Source organism: Oncorhynchus tshawytscha, linkage group LG13 (assembly GCF_018296145.1).
Source record: "Oncorhynchus tshawytscha isolate Ot180627B linkage group LG13, Otsh_v2.0, whole genome shotgun sequence".
NCBI classification, from domain to species: Eukaryota; Metazoa; Chordata; class Actinopteri; order Salmoniformes; family Salmonidae; genus Oncorhynchus; species Oncorhynchus tshawytscha.
Window position 1 is genome coordinate 61,255,832 of NC_056441.1, and position 19,288 is coordinate 61,275,119.

The following is a 19,288-nucleotide window of genomic DNA, read 5'->3' on the forward strand; positions in this document are numbered from 1 at the left end:
TTGAATAGGTGTTGCAGCTCTAATGATCTCTATTAAGTGGCTTCTTTCAGAAGCCTGCTGCATCATGGGACCCTTGGCTCAACAGCAGAGAGCAGGGCCTTAGGGGAGAGGACAGTCAAATGGAATGCTATTCCTTGTTTAGTGCACTCTGTCCAGGCCTACTCCTGTATTCCCTATAGTAGTGCACTATGTATGGAATAGGGTGCCATTTGGGACGCACAATGCACTACAACTACTACTAGACTATAGTATTTTGGTCTGAACCACCACATAGCAGTGGGTCATAGTACTGTATAGGAAGCATGGTCATGTAGAGCAGTAGAGACTGAGTGCCCTCTGGTGCTCAGTATGAGTTTCTACACTCCATTATTAAACCTCAGTTATCCAGCCGGCAAAGAAATTGGATGCGTCCCAAATGGCACCCTATTCTTTAGATAGTGCACCACGTTTGATCCCTATGGGCCTTGGTCAAAAGTAGTGCACTACATAGGGAGCCATTTGGGACGAAAAATTATGCTTCTATTCCTGGACCGGCTTCAAAGGATACATTCCAGACCCACTGGGTTATTAAAATCTGCAGTAATTACTCAAATTAAATACTAACGAACTCCAACTAGCAACAGTACCCTGGAAATAAACCACATTACCGGCCGAACACATTAGTAGTGTTATTAGTAACCTCGTGGGTCTGAGTCCCTGTTTACCATCATTCAGAGGGCCTGTATGTCAGGCTGAATCTTAAATCAACCGCGGTCCCTTTACCCCTACACCTATACCCTACCCCCTACACCAAGCCCTTACTCCTAGCCCCTACCCTTTACTCACTAGCCCCTAGGCACCTCATAGACAAGAAAGGATCAGATAGGTATAAGCAATAATATTGGTATGGTAGTAGTAGCTCCCTGTTATTCAGCTACTGTAGGTTAGGTGGAATTGTCACGAGTTTTACTCATATCTACCCACTCCTTCCAAGTATACACAAGTGGCTAGGTGTTAGGGGCTAGGGAACTGGGGTTGAAGTGGGACATACTAGAAGGCTTAGTCCCAAATTGCACCCTATTCCCTACATTTGACCAGGGCCCATGGGTGTAGGCCTACCGGTGGTGTTGATCATGCTCTTGGGGGTGTTGGAGGCTGCAACAAAGATGTTGGGGGTGGAGCCTGTTGCCAGGCTGCTGGAGGATGCGTGTCCAACCGTGTTCACAGCCAGACTGCCTGGTGGAGGCTTCTTCACTGGGACCACCACACTCCTATACAGAGACACACACACACACACACAAACACACAGAGAGAGCAGCTGCAGTAAGTGAGTAATGCTCCTATTACGTTATTAAGAGAAATATTAAATCATTAAGAAGAGATATAAATACATGGTTATAAAAAGACAGTTCTATGTGTGAAGACACTTCTGGTTTCCTCTTATGCATTTATAGGCACTAAAATACATCACATGAGGGAGGAAGGCAGTAAATACTGCCAGCAGGGTGTGCATCCCAAATGGCACTCTATTCCCTATATAGTGCACTACCTTTGACAAGAGCACTGGTCAAAAGTAGTGCACTATATAGGGAATAGGGTGCTATTTGGGATGGACCCAGGGTATTTAGACGACCAAACTTGTGACCTTCCCATGGTCCACTTGGAGAGCACAGAGCATACATTCAGACCACTGGGATCTACTGCAATTAGTTATTCACTACTGATGAACAGCATGACACATGCACGCGAACATGCACGCGAACATACACACACACATTAATACACACATACATACACACACACACACACACACATAGGGCCATGTAAGTATGCTGCATATTACAATATCTGAGATACTGATGGTGACAGCATCATTTATTCAATACATCTGTGTACTGCTGCTTTAGATTAGAGATCTCATTGACAGCAGCACATCACTGAGGAAATCAGCTATATACTTAATATTTTCTCTGAAGGTATTCCTTGTTCATATTGAGTTATTTATCTAGTCGCAATTCAACGGCTCAGACACAAGAGGTATGTGGCAGGGTCTACAGTCAATCACGGATTACAAAAAGAAAACCAGCCCCGTCACGGACCAGGATGTCTTGCTCGCAGACAGACTAAATAACTTTTTTTGCCCGCTTTGAGGACAATACAGTGCCACTGACACGGCCCGCAACCAAAACATGCGGACTCTCCTTCACTGCAGCCGATGTGAGTAAAACATTTAAACGTGTTAACCCTCGCAAGGCTGCAGGCCCAAACAGCATCCCGACCACGTCCTCAGAGCATGCGCAGACCAGCTGGCTGGTGTGTTTACGGACATATTCAATCAATCCTTATCCCAGTCTGCTGTTCCCACATGCTTCAAGAGGGCCACCATTGTCCCTGTTCCCAAGAAAGCTAAGGTAACTGAGCTAAACGACAACCGCCCCATAGCACTCACTTCCGTCATCATGAAGTGCTTTGAGAGACTAGTCAAGGACCATATCACCTCCACCCTACCTGACACCCTAGACCCACTCCAATTTGCTTACCGCCCAAATAGGTCCACAGACGATGCAATCTCAACCACACTGCACACTGCCCTAACCCATCTGGACAAGAGGAATACCTATGTGAGAATGCTGTTCATCGACTACAGCTCAGCATTTAACACCATAGTACCCTCCAAGCTCGTCATCAAGCTCGAGACCCTGGGTCTCGACCCCGCCCTGTGCAACTGGGTACTGGACTTCCTGACGGGCCGCCCCCAGGTGGTGAGGGTAGGTAACAACATCTCCACCCCGCTGATCCTCAACACTGAGGCCCCACAAGGGTGTGTTCTGAGCCCTCTCCTGTACTCCGTTCACCCACGACTGCGTGGCCACGCACGCCTCCAACTCAATCATCAAGTTTGCGGACGACACTACAGTGGTAGGCTTGATTATCAACAACGACGAGGAGGAGGTGTCAGGAAAATAACCTCACACTCAACGTCAACAAAATTAAGGAGATGATTGTGGACTTCAGGAAACAGCAGAGGGAGCACCCCCCTATCCACATCGATGGGACAGTAGTGGAGAGGGTAGTAAGTTTTAAGTTCCTCGGCATACACATCACAGACAGACTGAATTGGTCCACCCACACAGACAGCATCGTGAAGAAGGCGCAGCAGCGCCTCTTCAAACTCAGAAGGCTGAAGAAATTTGGCTTGTCACCAAAAGCACTCACAAACGCACAATCGAGAGCATCCTGGCGGGCTGTATCACCGCCTGGTACGGCAACTGCTCCGCCCACAACCGTAAGGCTCTCCAGAGGGTAGTGAGGTCTGCACAACGCATCACCGGGGGCAAACTACCTGCCCTCCAGGACACCTACACCACCCGATGTCACAGGAAGGCCATAAAGATCATCAAGGACAACAACCACCCGAGCCACTGCCTATTCACCCCGCTATCATCCAGAAGGCGAGGTCAGTACAGGTGCATCAAAGCAGGGACCGAGAGACTGAAAAACAGCTTCTATCTCAAGGCCATCAGACTGTTAAACAGCCACCACATTGAGTGGCTGCTGCCAACACACTGACTCAACTCCAGCCACTTTAATAATGGGAATGAATGGAAATTGATGTAAATATATCACTAGCCACTTTAAACAATGCTACTTAATATAATGTTTACATACCCTACATTACTCATCTCATATGTATATGTATATACTGTACTCTATCATCTACTGCATCTTTATGTAATACATGTATCACTAGCCACTTTAAACTATGCCACTTTGTTTACATACCCTACATTACTCATCTCATATGTATATACCGTACTCGATACCATCATTCATATATCTTTATGTACATATTCTTTATCCCTTTACACTTGTGTGTATAAGGTAGCAGTTGTGGAATTGTTAGGTTAGATTACTCATTGGTTACTACTGCATTGTCCGAACGAGAAGCACAAGCATTTCGCTACACTCGCATTAACGTCTGCTAACCATGTGTATGTGACCGATAAATTTGATTTGATTTGTAATAACTTATAGGAGTAGGAACACAAACAATAAAAACACTGACAGGTTGAATGAACAATCACATGCCTTGTTCCATCATCAGATTAGCACTAATTCCCCACATCTGTCACCACTGTAGATGGAATTGAAAATTAAAAGGGGAAAAGCTACGATAAGAATGTGTGCAGCTATCCCTGTGTGACATGGTTACGGTCTGATACTGTATGTTGATCCAGCAGGAACCTTTTATATGAATAATTGATTATCTGAGTGCTCATGAATGATGCAAAGATTATCTAAGGCATCATTTATTAACAGGGGTGTGTTTAATAGGGGCTGCTGTGAATAAAGAGAGGATTCATCTAGTAAGAAATATTAATGTACAGGAGGTGATGACTGTAGATACATACATATACACACACACACACACACACACACACACACACATCCTCAATCATATAGATATGCTATGGAAATAGATTCAAAAGATTAAACTTCCTAACATAATGAGTTCAATTAAAACCAAACAGAATAAATCAGTTCTTCATTAAAAATGTAATCACAAATACAGAGCTAGACAACATCCCCCTGTGTCACTGTTACTGTCAGACAGCTGTACTAGAGAGAGAGACAGAAAAAGAGAAAGAAAGGAGGGAATTTAAAGGTGCATTCAGATCAGCCATGCACTGGTCCCATCTGGTCATCCAGTTCTGGTTATTGAAGTCTCTAATTGAAAACTCCACCTCAGAGAGACTATCAACCAGAAAGGCCAGGGGACTCAGCCCTCCCCAGCCCTCCTCTCAACGCTCTGAGCCTTTTCTTTGTGCTCTGTTTTGATGTTGTCAGTCCCTATCAGCCTCAGGCCTGACAGCCCAGCCGTCCTGAGGCCTAGCCAGCCTAGCAGCTCATTCTGCTGGTAGGTGGAGAAGAATTAGACACAGCAAATTGAGGCTGGATGACATTAAAGCATGAAGGAGTCGTATGTGTGACCTGGACACTGTGTGTGAAAGCATTTCAAAAATAATACAGAGAGCTCTGGCAACTCATTTCAGCCTGCCAGGGCATATTAGGGCTGTGAGTGGTGAGGAGACAGGCTTGGGCATAGGGGGGTAAAATGGGACACCGCTTCTGTTTAATCAGTCATCAGGGCCCAGGGGACCTCTGCAGTCCTTCAACTGACCCTTCATCTCCTCCTCCATCTCTCCTTCCTCTCCACCTTTCCTCTCTCCTCAATCTACTTATCACTTTTGTCCTCCATTTTTACCTTCATCACAAGTGACACACACCCCAAACAGGCCCTTCCGACAGCCACACCGACAGCCACACCGACAGCCACACCGACAGCCGCACCGACAGCCACACCAATCTTGACATGGTTCAGGGTTTTTTTGGTACAGAACGTTCACCAGACAGAAAGATAAGGATTCTGGGATGTGAACCCTGACCTCCTGTCAGCAGCAGGTTACCACGGGGACGGAACACAGATTACTGGGTTCTTATCTATGGCAGGAATGTAAACACACAACACACACAAGACCTTTCCAAACACACACACACTCCTCCCCATGGGGGCTTAGCGAACTGTACCAGATGTCTAACATGTGAGTGATGTTTAGCTTGCGACTGTATAACCATGAATGTTGCTCCTGACAACTAAACATACCTGGTGGATAAACTGTGGCGTGTTGAGTCTGCTTGACTAACAACACACATTATATTTCTGTCTTGAAGCGTATGTACTTGTCATCAACACATCAACTCCGTATTCAAAAAATGGATGTTTTATTGTCACACACACCGGATAGGTGCAGTGAAATGTGTTGCTTTACAGGGTCAGCCATAGTAGTACAGCGCCCCTGGAGCAGATTAGGGTTAAGTGCCTGGCCTAAGGGCACATCGACAGATTTTTCACTTTGTCGGCTCAGGTATTCGAACCAGTGAAATTTCCACTCTACCGCTAGGCTACCTGTACCCTTAACACAATTTCTTACTGTGGAGCTCAAGTTGTCAAACATGTATAGTACCAGTCAAAAGTCTGGACACACCTACTCATCCAAGGGTTTTTCTTTAATTTTACTATTTATTTTTACTATTTTTACTAATAATAGTGACGAATTCAAAACTATGAAATAACAAATTTCACACTACAGATGATGATAGTGAGAGAGAGAGAGAGTGTGTGTGTGTGTGTACCGTACCTGTCAAAGGAGTGGAACTGCATGGGCAGCATGGGGGAATGGGTCTCTCTCTGTACGGCAAGATCAGGGTAGGGGAGGGGCTCTGGTCCAGGTTCCACCCCCTCTACAGGCCCAGCCACTAGGCTCTTCAGGATTCTTCGTACGTTGATGTTTGAGTGGCTGATGGAGGAGATGGAGGAGGTGGTCCTTAGGACCTCCAGGCCAGGCGGCTCCAAGAGGGACTCTTGGCTATGCTTCTCCCCAGAGGAGAGGCTGCCGAGCAGGGAGGACATGGCGTCAGCTCGCCCGGGTCCTAAAGTGTCCAAGTCTGCCCCGTTTAACACACTGGCCATCTGGAGGCAGGGGGTTAGTTTACTTATGTACTCGTGTACCTGTACTCTTCCTGGGTTTATGCACAAACAAACATTATAATACAACTCCAATCCACTCTAATAGAGCGAAAAAAGAGAACACAGTCTAGTATCTAGATGGGCAACCTGTTCCTCTCCAATGCCAGAGTCAGTGTGTGGCAGACAGCCTCTCTCTATGTGGAGCTCCTCTACAGGGGTGGGGGACTCCTTACTTTGGTCAGGGTACGCCAGGGGGGTCTCTGGAACGCACGCACGCACACACACACACACACACAGTCAGGACACAAGGACACTGGGTGGCTCACACACATAGGCAGTGTTCCAGAGCATCAAATATGTGATGCTTTGTGGGTTAATTGTGATTGACTAACTGATCTACAAATAATAATGAGTAGTCATTTAAGATGCAAGGTGATTCGTAGATCAGCCAGTTGGCAGTTGCTGATTGCAATGCAGTTGATGTCGAACAAGCCCATTCTCTCCCCATCTAACTTCCTCGTTTATCCTCTTCTAACTTCCATCCCAGATAGACAGACATCTGCCATCTACCCGTTGGCTGGAAACTCTCTTCCTGGTGATATTATTTATAATGGCGGCGAAGTGTCCTTCCCAGAAGCCTCTCTGATCCCAACCTCCTGGCTGATTGACTGGCTAATGGACCACGACAGACGGCTGGAAATAGAACAAGCCTCACAACGCCCCAAACCCTCAGCATCTCTCTGTTTTTCTCTCTTTCTTTTACTCTCTCTCTCAATCTATCTCTCTATGTCTTGCTTGCTCTCTCTCAGGGTGTGCCCAGTGGGATGTAACTGTTCATACCACAGAGACCAGGGCTACCTGTACAACTTTCATACACCCACGTTCCCTTCCCCTCTCCACTTCCATTCCTGTTTCCATGTTTCATTCTGCACAGTGCAATTAGTGGATCACATGAATTAATCAGAGAGCTGAGAGGATTGGAGTTGAATAACAAAAGCAAGCACTTGTGCTGGTAGATGAGTTGATCTCGTGGCGAATGCTGTATGCTGATTGGCTGATCATCCTGTTGGTCTCTCTCTGTGGTTCCAGGATGTCCCTGTACTTTGACACCATGAGGACAGAGATAAAGTAGACCACCGCTAGTGCCAAGAACTGGGCCTGCTTGCTGTCATCCTGGTGGGGATACATATACATGTTACACAATCATACGCACACAAACATGTTACACACGCACCAGCACACACACAAACAGTCATACTCACCACATCCCGGAACACGACAGCTCTCAGACGATTGATATCGACGTCCTGTAGAAGTCTGTCAGGGTCCTGGATGGGAGAATGTTACTAAGATATTTTCTGCTGTAGGAGATCTAAAGTGAGGAGACTAAGGGAGTCTGACATCATAGCGGCCGTGTAACAATCTGTTTACTTAGCCGCTATCGTAGCATCCATATTACACTGCGTGTCACACTTAATGATCTCCCACACAACCCCCACTCATAGTTCCTGTACGTCCGGTGTCACAGCCACCCATCAACTGTACCATTATTACCAACTTAATATGTATTTTTAAATGATGAGGTTAGGTGAGGACCTACCTTGTTGGCAGATGCTGCACCATACAGGTTGTCCTGGCTTTTACTGTTAGTCCCTCTGTCCCTCTGTCTCTGTCTAACATCCAGACAGTTCCTCACTGCTACACAACACACTGGGAGGAGAGACAGACAGACAGGGTATCAGAAGCTGCATCTTGAAACGCATTCATGATTTTTTTTTTTTTGCTAAAAAAATATTACCTTTATTTAACTATGCAAATCAGTTAAGAACAAATTCTTATTTACAATGACGGCCTAGGAAAAGTGGGTTAACTGCCTTGTTCAGGAGCAGAATGACAGATTTTTACCTTGTCAGCTTAAGGATTCAATCTAGCAACCTTTCGGTTACTGGCCCAAAGCTCTAACCACTAGGTTACCTGCTTGTCTGATCACTATTAGTTCCAAGCTGCCAGGCCAGAGTCATGGTGAAACAAACAGCCAGACACATTTCACACTACAGAGGATGATAGTGAGATAGAGCGAGAGTGTGTGTGTGTGTGTGTGTGTGTGTGTGTGTGTGTGTGTGTGTGTGTGTTAGGGTTGAGGTTAGGTTTAGGGTTAGGGTTGAGGTTAGGTTTAGGGTTAGGAGTTAGGGTTAGGGGTTAAGGATAGGGTTAGGAGTTGAGGTTAGGTTTAGGGTTAGGGGTTAAGGATAGGGTTAGGGGTTAGGGATAGGGTTAGGGTTGAGGTTAGGGTTAGGGTTAGGGGTTAAGGATAGGGTTAGGTTTAGGGTTAGGGGTTAAGGATAGGGTTAGGGTTGAGGTTAGGTTTAGGGGTTAAGGATAGGGTTAGGGTTGAGGTTAGGGTTAGGGGTTAAGGATAGGGTTAGGGTTGAGGTTAGGTTTAGGGTTAAGGATAGGGTTAGGGTTGAGGTTAGGGTTAGAGTTGAGGTTAGGGTTAGGGGTTAAGGATAGGGTTAGGAGTTGAGGTTAGGTTTAGGGTTAGGGGTTAAGGATAGGGTTAGGGGTTAGGGATAGGGTTAGGGTTGAGGTTAGGGTTAGGGTTAGGGGTTAAGGATAGGGTTAGGTTTAGGGTTAGGGTTAAGGATAGGGTTAGGGTTGAGGTTAGGTTTAGGGGTTAAGGATAGGGTTAGGGTTGAGGTTAGGGTTAGGGGTTAAGGATAGGGTTAGGGTTGAGGTTAGGTTTAGGGTTAAGGATAGGGTTAGAGTTGAGGTTAGGGTTAGAGTTGAGGTTAGGGTTAGGGGTTAAGGATAGGGTTAGGGTTGAGGTTAGGTTTAGGGGTTAAGGATAGGGTTAGAGTTAGGGTTAGGGTTAGGGTTAGGGTTAGAGTTGAGGTTAGGGTTAGGGGTTAAGGATAGGGTTAGGGTTGAGGTTTAGGGTTGAGGTTAGGGTTAGGGTTGAGGTTAGGGTTAGGGTTACGGTTGAGTTTAGGGAAAACAGGATTTTGAATGGAAATAAATGTTAGGTCTCCACCGGTATAGTAAAACATAAGCTGTGTGTTTCAAATCAAATCAAACTTTAAGTGTAGACCTTACCAGTGGGGACCTAAATGCTTACTTCCAAGCCCTTAACCAACAGTACAGTTCAAGAAAGAGTTAAGAAAATGTTTGTATACAGGGGGCACCGGTACCGAGTCAGTGTGCGGGGAAACAGGTTAGTTGAGGTAATTTGTACATGTAGGTGAGTGACTATGCATAGATAATAAACAGCGAGTAGCAGCAGTGTGCAAAAGGCAGGGGGGGTCAATGTAAATAGTCCGGTGGCAATTTTATTAATTGTTCAGCAGTCTTATGGCTTGCGGGTAGAAGCTGTTGAGGAGCCTTTTGGTCCTACACTTGGTGCTCCGGTACCACATGCCGTGCAGTAGCAGAGAAAACAGTCTATAACTTGGGTGACTGGAGTCTCTGACAAAAAAAAACATTTCACTACCCTCTGTAGCGCCTTACGGTCAGATGCCGAGCAGCTGCCATACCAGGCGGTGATGCTCTCGATGGTGCAGATGTAGAACCTTTTGATGATCTGGGGACCCTTGGCAAATCTTTTCAGTCTCCTGAGGAGGAAAAGGTTTTGTCGTGCCCTCTTCACGACTGTCTTGGTATGTTTGGACCATGATAGTTTGTTGGTGATGTGGACACCAAGGAACTTGAAAGTCGCTCCACTACAGCCCCATCGATGTTAATGGGGGCCTGTTCAGCCCGCCTTTTCCTGTAGTCCACGATCAGCTCCTATGTGTGTGCGTATGTGTGTGTGGTGAGTGTAAGTGTGGATTTGTTCTGAGTTACTTCAGAGCTAGCTTCAATAGTCTGGCCTTTACACAGACAAGCTACCTGACTGAACTACCAACCACTACAGCAGACACACACCATTACTGAAAATCATGACTCACCAAAGCACATTTACTATCTAATAGCAGTGCATTTAGAAAATGAATTAGCTAGGTTGACCACATCAAAGAATTTCATGGAATACTGGAATTATTGAAATGATTTTGCCACGGCATTTGCTGATCTCGTGAATCGTCTAACATGACAGTTAATGTGTGTGACAAGGGCACGCTCACACACACGCACCCGCGCACGCAGGCACACACAGACTCTTACCCAGTCGTAGACACTGTCTCATCAGGCCTCCAGAGGACATGTTCTTCTCAGCCTCTATCTCAGAGAAGTTGAGTGAGCTGGCGAACACCAGAACGTCCACCATGGCCATCAGACGGGACAGGAAGGAAACAGCCGTCTCTGAAGACATGCCCTGGGTCGCCTCGATGTTCTCCAACTCAGCCTGATCACAACGCAGGGGTTCAGGGGACAGGGGACAGGGGAAATCATATATACTCAAGAAACAGAAAAACTAAATATTGTTCTGTTGTACCTGAGAGAATAAATGTTTAGAAAGAAAATGAAACTTACAGCATATATGCACTAACCTGGGTACTCTGGCCATATGCACTAACCTGGGTACTCTGGCCATATGCACTAACCTGGGTACTCTGGCCATATGCACTAACCTGGGTACTCTGGCCATATGCACTAACCTGGGTACTCTGTCCATATGCACTAACCTGGGTACTGTGTCCATATGCACTAACCTGGGTACTCTGGCCATATGCACTAACCTGGGTACTCTGGCCATATGCACTAACCTGGGTACTCTGGCCATATGCACTAACCTGGGTACTCTGGCCATATGCACTAACCTGGGTACTCTGGCCATATGCACTACTACTCTGGCCATATGCACTAACCTGGGTACTCTGGCCATATGCACTAACCTGGGTACTCTGGCCATATGCACTAACCTGGGTACTCTGGCCATATGCACTAACCTGGGTACTCTGGCCATATGCACTAACCTGGGTACTCTGGCCATATGCACTAACCTGGGTACTCTGGCCATATGCACTAACCTGGGTACTCTGGCCATATGCACTAACCTGGGTACTCTGGCCATATGCACTAACCTGGGTACTCTGGCCATATGCACTAACCTGGGTACTCTGGCCATATGCACTAACCTGGGTACTCTGGCCATATGCACTAACCTGGGTACTCTGGCCATATGCACTAACCTGGGTACTCTGGCCATATGCACTAACCTGGGTACTCTGGCCATATGCACTAACCTGGGTACTCTGGCCATATGCACTAACCTGGGTACTCTGGCCATATGCACTAACCTGGGTACTCTGGCCATATGCACTAACCTGGGTACTCTGGCCATATGCACTAACCTGGGTACTCTGGCCATATGCACTAACCTGGGTACTCTGGCCATATGCACTAACCTGGGTACTCTGGCCATATGCACTAACCTGGGTACTCTGGCCATATGCACTAACCTGGGTACTCTGGCCATATGCACTAACCTGGGTACTCTGGCCATATGCACTAACCTGGGTACTCTGGCCATATGCACTAACCTGGGTACTCTGGCCATATGCACTAACCTGGGTACTCTGGCCATATGCACTAACCTGGGTACTCTGGCCATATGCACACAAACAAAAAGAAGAAAAAATCACAACAGATGATTCAAATCAACAGATCCAGTCAGCAGGTAAAGCACATACAATCCTTAACAGACATAAGCAAAACACACAGAGGAAACCATCACCAACTTAAACGACTCTGACAAAGTAAAATTCTCATTAGCTGAATATATAGCAGAATGAATGTGAGCAAATGAAAATGGCTACAATCAATAAAGACAATCAACTAGTTCTATTTCCTAGAGAACGACATTAATGAAGACATAAACATGCAGTTCCTAATAGCCCCCACTAGATGGTAGTGTGGCACCACAGAGAGGCTGACTGGCTTACAGAAGGAGAGGTGGCAGAGAAGCTGACTGACTGGCTTACAGAAGGAGAGGTGGCAGAGAAGCTGACTGACTGGCTTACAGAAGGAGAGGTGGCAGAGAAGCTGACTGACTGATTTACAGAAGGACAGGTGGTAGAGAAGCTGACTGACTGGCTTACAGAAGGAGAGGTGGCAGAGAAGCTGACTGACTGGCTTACAGAAGGAGAGGTGGCAGAGAAGCTGACTGACTGGCTTACAGAAGGAGAGGTGGCAGAGAAGCTGACTGACTGGCTTACAGAAGGAGAGGTGGCAGAGAAGCTGACTGACTGGCTTACAGAAGGAGAGGTGGCAGAGAAGCTGGCTGACTGGCTTACAGAAGGAGAGGTGGCAGAGAAGCTGGCTGACTGGCTTACAGAAGGAGAGGTGGCAGAGAAGCTGACTGACTGGCTTACAGAAGGAGAGGTGGCAGAGAAGCTGACTGACTGGCTTACAGAAGGAGAGGTGGTAGAAAGCGACTGACTGGCTTACAGAAGGAGAGGTGGCAGAGAAGCTGACTGACTGGCTTACAGAAGGAGAGGTGGCAGAGAAGCTGACTGACTGGCTTACAGAAGGAGAGGTGGCAGAGAAGCTGACTGACTGGCTTACAGAAGGAGAGGTGGCAGAGAAGCTGACTGACTGGCTTACAGAAGGAGAGGTGGTAGAGAAGCTGGCTGACTGGCTTACAGAAGGAGAGGTGGCAGAGAAGCTGACTGACTGGCTTACAGAAGGAGAGGTGGCAGAGAAGCTGACTGACTGGCTTACAGAAGGAGAGGTGGCAGAGAAGCTGACTGACTGGCTTACAGAAGGAGAGGTGGTAGAGAAGCTGGCTGACTGGCTTACAGAAGGAGAGGTGGCAGAGAAGCTGACTGACTGGCTTACAGAAGGAGAGGTGGTAGAGAAGCTGGCTGACTGGCTTACAGAAGGAGAGGTGGTAGAAAGGGACTGACTGGCTTACAGAAGGAGAGGTGGTAGAAAGGGACTGACTGGCTTACAGAAGGAGAGGTGGTAGAAAGGGACTGACTGGCTTACAGAAGGAGAGGTGGCAGAGAAGCTGACTGACTGGCTTACAGAAGGAGAGGTGGCAGAGAAGCTGACTGACTGGCTTACAGAAGGAGAGGTGGCAGAGAAGCTGACTGACTGGCTTACAGAAGGAGAGGTGGCAGAGAAGCTGACTGACTGGCTTACAGAAGGAGAGGTGGCAGAGAAGCTGACTGACTGGCTTACAGAAGGAGAGGTGGCAGAGAAGCTGACTGACTGGCTTACAGAAGGAGAGGTGGTAGAGAAGCTGGCTGACTGGCTTACAGAAGGAGAGGTGGCAGAGAAGCTGACTGACTGGCTTACAGAAGGAGAGGTGGCAGAGAAGCTGGCTGACTGGCTTACAGAAGGAGAGGTGGCAGAGAAGCTGACTGACTGGCTTACAGAAGGAGAGGTGGCAGAGAAGCTGACTGACTGGCTTACAGAAGGAGAGGTGGTAGAAAGGGACTGACTGGCTTACAGAAGGAGAGGTGGCAGAGAAGCTGACTGACTGGCTTACAGAAGGAGAGGTGGTAGAAAGGGACTGACTGGCTTACAGAAGGAGAGGTGGCAGAGAAGCTGACTGACTGGCTTACAGAAGGAGAGGTGGCAGAGAAGCTGACTGAATGACTTACAGAAGGAGAGGTGGCAGAGAAGCTGACTGACTGGCTTACAGAAGGAGAGGTGGCAGAGAAGCTGACTGACTGGCTTACAGAAGGAGAGGTGGCAGAGAAGCTGACTGAATGACTTACAGAAGGAGAGGTGGCAGAGAAGCTGACTGACTGGCTTACAGAAGGAGAGGTGGTAGAGAGGCTGACTGAATGACTTACAGAAGGAGAGGTGGCAGAGAAGCTGACTGACTGGCTTACAGAAGGAGAGGTGGCAGAGAAGCTGACTGAATGACTTACAGAAGGAGAGGTGGCAGAGAAGCTGACTGACTGGCTTACAGAAGGAGAGGTGGCAGAGAAGCTGACTGACTGGCTTACAGAAGGAGAGGTGGAGAAAGGGACTGACTGGCTTACAGAAGGAGAGGTGGTAGAGAAGCTGACTGAATGACTTACAGAAGGAGAGGTGGCAGAGAAGCTGACTGAATGACTTACAGAAGGAGAGGTGGCAGAGAAGCTGACTGACTGGCTTACAGAAGGAGAGGTGGCAGAGAAGCTGACTGACTGGCTTACAGAAGGAGAGGTGGCAGAGAGGCTGACTGACTGGCTTACAGAAGGAGAGGTGGCAGAGAGGCTGACTGAATGACTTACAGAAGGAGAGGTGGCAGAGGCTGACTGAATGACTTACAGAAGGAGAGAGGGCAGAGAAGCTGACTGACTGACTTACAGAAGGAGAGGTGGCAGAGAAGCTGACTGACTGGCTTACAGAAGGAGAGGTGGCAGAGGCTGACTGAATGACTTACAGAAGGAGAGAGGGCAGAGAAGCTGACTGACTGGCTTACAGAAGGAGAGGTGGCAGAGAAGCTGACTGAATGACTTACAGAAGGAGAGTTGGCAGAGAAGCTGACTGACTGGCTTACAGAAGGAGAGGTGGCAGAGAAGCTGACTGACTGGCTTACAGAAGGAGAGGTGGCAGAGAAGCTGACTGACTGGCTTACAGAAGGAGAGATGGCAGAGAGGCTGACTGAATGACTTACAGAAGGAGAGGTGGCAGAGAGGCTGACTGAATGACTTACAGAAGGAGAGGTGGCAGAGAGGCTGACTGAATGACTTACAGAAGGAGAGGTGGCAGAGAGGCTGACTGACTGGCTTACAGAAGGAGAGGTGGCAGAGAAGCTGACTGAATGACTTACAGAAGGAGAGGTGGCAGAGAGGCTGACTGAATGACTTACAGAAGGAGAGGTGGCAGAGAGGCTGACTGAATGACTTACAGAAGGAGAGGTGGCAGAGAAGCTGACTGAATGACTTACAGAAGGAGAGGTGGCAGAGAAGCTGACTGAATGACTTACAGAAGGAGAGGTGGCAGAGAAGCTGACTGAATGACTTACAGAAGGAGAGGTGGCAGAGAAGCTGACTGAATGACTTACAGAAGGAGAGGTGGCAGAGAAGCTGACTGAATGACTTACAGAAGGAGAGGTGGCAGAGAAGCTGACTGAATGACTTACAGAAGGAGAGGTGGCAGAGAAGCTGACTGACTGGCTTACAGAAGGAGAGGTGGCAGAGAGGCTGACTGGCTGGCTTACAGAAGGAGAGGTGGCAGAGAAGCTGACTGACTGGCTTACAGAAGGAGAGGTGGTAGAGAAGCTGACTGAATGACTTACAGAAGGAGAGGTGGCAGAGAAGCTGACTGACTGGCTTACAGAAGGAGAGGTGGCAGAGAAGCTGACTGACTGGCTTACAGAAGGAAAGGTGGCAGAGAAGCTGACTGAATGACTTACAGAAGGAGAGGTGGCAGAGAAGCTGACTGAATGACTTACAGAAGGAGAGGTGGTAGAGAAGCTGACTGAATGACTTACAGAAGGAGAGGTGGCAGAGAAGCTGACTGACTGGCTTACAGAAGGAGAGGTGGCAGAGAAGCTGACTGACTGGCTTACAGAAGGAGAGGTGGCAGAGAAGCTGACTGAATGACTTACAGAAGGAGAGGTGGCAGAGAAGCTGACTGACTGGCTTACAGAAGGAGAGGTGGCAGAAGCTGACTGACTGGCTTACAGAAGGAGAGGTGGCAGAGAAGCTGACTGAATGACTTACAGAAGGAGAGGTGGCAGAGAAGCTGACTGACTGGCTTACAGAAGGAGAGGTAGCAGAGAAGCTGACTGACTGGCTTACAGAAGGAGAGGTGGCAGAGAGGCTGACTGACTGGCTTACAGAAGGAGAGGTGGCAGAGAGGCTGACTGAATGACTTACAGAAGGAGAGGTGGCAGCAGAGAGCAGAGGAAGGATCCCTCCACAGGCGATGATGATGTTGTCTACCATCTGAGAGAGGAGGTGGATGGTGTTGTGGACAAAGATGATGTTCTCATTGCTGTTGACAAAATCCATGACGGATTTGGTTGAATGGCTGCAGGGAGGCAGAAAGAGAGAGGGAGAGAACTGGATTACAGTTCATTTAATCAGGATGCAGGTCAGGTCAAGGATACGTGTTGAATAATCAGCCGCAGTAAGGCTAGTTAGAAACCCTGGCTGCGGGATCTACTGTAACTCTTGTTTTACTCTCAATGAATGTGATATTCGGTTGTCTTACCTAACTTAGTTGAATGCACTGACTAAGAGCATCTGCTAAATGATCAAAATGTTAACGTAACATTCCACTGCATGTCCTTTGTGGAAGCCCAACGTGGTCAGACATAGTGCACTACAGAGGGGCATTGGGCTTTGATACAAAGTAGTGCATTACATACGGACTATGGTGTGATTAGGGACATGTCCTCAATATTTCGGTCCCCTCACCTCCTCCAGATGTGGACGTCTGTCTCCAGAGCCAACAGCAGGTCGGTGAGGAGGCGCTGGTGCATGGGCGACCATTTGAACTCTGGGATGCGGAACATGGTGGTGCGAGGGCCAGGGCTGAACTGGCGTCGTTGCTCCTCTGTCATGGGCATCCCTCTGAAGCCCAGGTCCACACGCAGGTCACGCTCTAACTGGGCTGCTGTACGACTATGGAGGGACTGACACACACACATTAGACACACACACAGACACACACACACACACACACTCACAAAACTGTAATTCACAGTGTATAAAGCAGTGTGTAAATTAAAATGAGTCATTACATAACAGCAGAGACTCTATTAATAGTCTTTTAGTCCGCTCTCCTCCTCCTCCTCCTCCTCCGCTTCCTCTCTCTCCTCCTCCTCTCCCTCTCTCTCTCTCCTCCTCCTCCTCCTCCTCCTCTCATCCTTCCTCACATCAGACTTACTGACAGGAGGGAGAGAGGAGGGACAAAGGGAAGTGGGAGAGAGGAGGAAGAGAGGACAAGAGGGAGGGAGGTCTTGTAATTTAACTAACCTGTGTAGTAGCAGTGGTCTGAATCTTCTTAACCTCCTTTCCTTCGTCTGACCGCTCAGTGTCTGAGGTGTTGCTGACTGCATCTGTCCCACTACCTTTCCCACCAGCCAAGGGCTCGCCCCCCTCCGACAACCCAGACCCTTCAACCCTAGCTCCAGCCCCGGTCTCTGTGAACTCTGACCCCTTAGAGCAGGCCTCTTCCCTGGGCATGGAGGTGACGTCACTCAGGGTGGTCTGGAGCTTAAATCTCTCCTCCTCCAGGATGCTGCTGATCGGACCACCAGGAGTGACCGTGCCGACCATGCCGATGGTCCCCAGCTCAGAGCTGCCAGTCATGTGGTCCAGCAGGCCCAGGTCATGGCTGTGGCCCGGGGGGAAAGGGGAGTCAGGGTCTGGATCAGGGTTAGAAGCAGGACTTGGCAGGACCAGGGGCTCTTCCTGTTGAGTTCAGTTCTGTTTAGTTAACTTGCACATAACAAAACACAAGCAGAAGAAAAGAAAAGAAAGATGAACTAACCTGGCCAAACATAAAGCTGCTGTTGCTAGGGAGACTGTCCTTGTCGTCATCAGCAAGGGTGATGAGGGGACCAGTGTTGTGGTTGTCGGGCGCGACGGCGACAGTTGCGTTGGGGACCAGTACACCACTGGCGGCGCTGCTGCTTAGCTTCTCTACAGCAGCACAGTAAACGTTGTCCAATAGGGAGTCCACCTGGACCAACGCCCCACCCCTGTCCTCAGAGACAACACCCCCAGCCACACCCACTGTCACGCCCAGCGGCTCTGGAGACAGGTCCAGGTCATCCAGCTTCACCTCTGTGGCTTCCACCTGGGAGAGGGAGGGATTAATTGATTAGCTGATTGATTGATTAACTGACTGACTGACTGATTGATTTTAAGAGTCTACTTGCAAGAACTGTGATATGTGGTGTTTTTTTCCAACTAAACTTAGTTGAATGCACTGACTGGAAGTTGCTCTGGATAAGAGCATCACCTGTAAAAACTATTAAAACAGATGGAGACACCATACCTTTTCAGCCTTGATGTCCACCAACAGGTCATGAACCTCCACTCTGACCCCTGACCCCGTCCTCCCTGTCCCCCCGAGCCCCCCCTCCTCCCTTGTCTTCCCCTCTGACGGTGTGTTCCGGGGGTGGCCGGGGGTCTCGGGGTAGTCGGCCTCGCTCTCCGGGGTCTGTGTCTGGGAGTCTATCTCTCTGATCTCCATGTTCCCCTGGATGCCCCCGGCCTGGAGGTCCTGCAGGCCTGAGATGGTGCTGACCAGACCCTTCCTCCCCTTCTTAATGTTCTCCTCTTCCTGACGCTGGTAGTCCTCATACATCTTAGCCAGGTACTCCTTATGGGCCTCGTATGTTACCTACAGTATAGAACAGACATCATCAATAATATTGTCTATAATTAATCACCTAGAACTAATAATCAAGCTCATCTCAGCCAGGTTCTCCATATGTGCCTCGTGTAGGTTACCATATAGAGAGGGAGAGACATGATCAATAACTTAATCAAAAGTAGTGCACTATATGCCATTTGGGACGCAGACAGCCGCTGAGTCTTACCTTGGAGTGAGCGATGGAGAGTGTATCCACCCAGACCCTCCAACCTCCCCACTCATACTTGATGGCGTGGTAGAGCAGGATCCTGAAGAGGCTATAGACCATCTCCATCATCTTCTGTTCCTCTGGGTTTTTAGGGTTGATATAGCCCAGACTGAACATCCAGTCCTGCCATACTGAGCACTGCAGCAGACACCTAGAACAATAATATATACTATTACAACTATTATCAATACGTTTCTCACTACTAGAGCAAACAGCAGCAGAGACCATGGCTACATAGTCAGTAGTCTAAGTTAAAGTCGGTCTGTAGGCCAACAGCAGTACTCCCTCTGATCGTTGCTCGG

At 48.3% G+C, this 19,288-nt stretch overlaps 1 protein-coding gene across 1 annotated transcript in view; it reads right to left on the reverse strand.

The window, feature by feature from the left end:
• Positions 1-19,288, reverse strand: part of LOC112266105 (neurobeachin a) — a 255,505-nt gene that overhangs the window by 202,740 nt on the left and 33,477 nt on the right. Inside the window, exons 16-28 of the mRNA XM_042296092.1 lie at positions 18,945-19,137; positions 18,398-18,745; positions 17,888-18,196; positions 17,371-17,808; positions 16,810-17,027; positions 16,267-16,420; positions 10,667-10,847; positions 8,109-8,218; positions 7,771-7,836; positions 7,513-7,681; positions 6,656-6,768; positions 6,180-6,511; positions 1,099-1,250 (exon numbers count right to left, since the gene is read on the reverse strand). Coding sequence (XP_042152026.1) covers positions 1,099-1,250; positions 6,180-6,511; positions 6,656-6,768; positions 7,513-7,681; positions 7,771-7,836; positions 8,109-8,218; positions 10,667-10,847; positions 16,267-16,420; positions 16,810-17,027; positions 17,371-17,808; positions 17,888-18,196; positions 18,398-18,745; positions 18,945-19,137 — 2,783 coding nt within the window. The remainder of the gene's footprint in view (positions 1-1,098; positions 1,251-6,179; positions 6,512-6,655; positions 6,769-7,512; positions 7,682-7,770; positions 7,837-8,108; positions 8,219-10,666; positions 10,848-16,266; positions 16,421-16,809; positions 17,028-17,370; positions 17,809-17,887; positions 18,197-18,397; positions 18,746-18,944; positions 19,138-19,288) is intronic.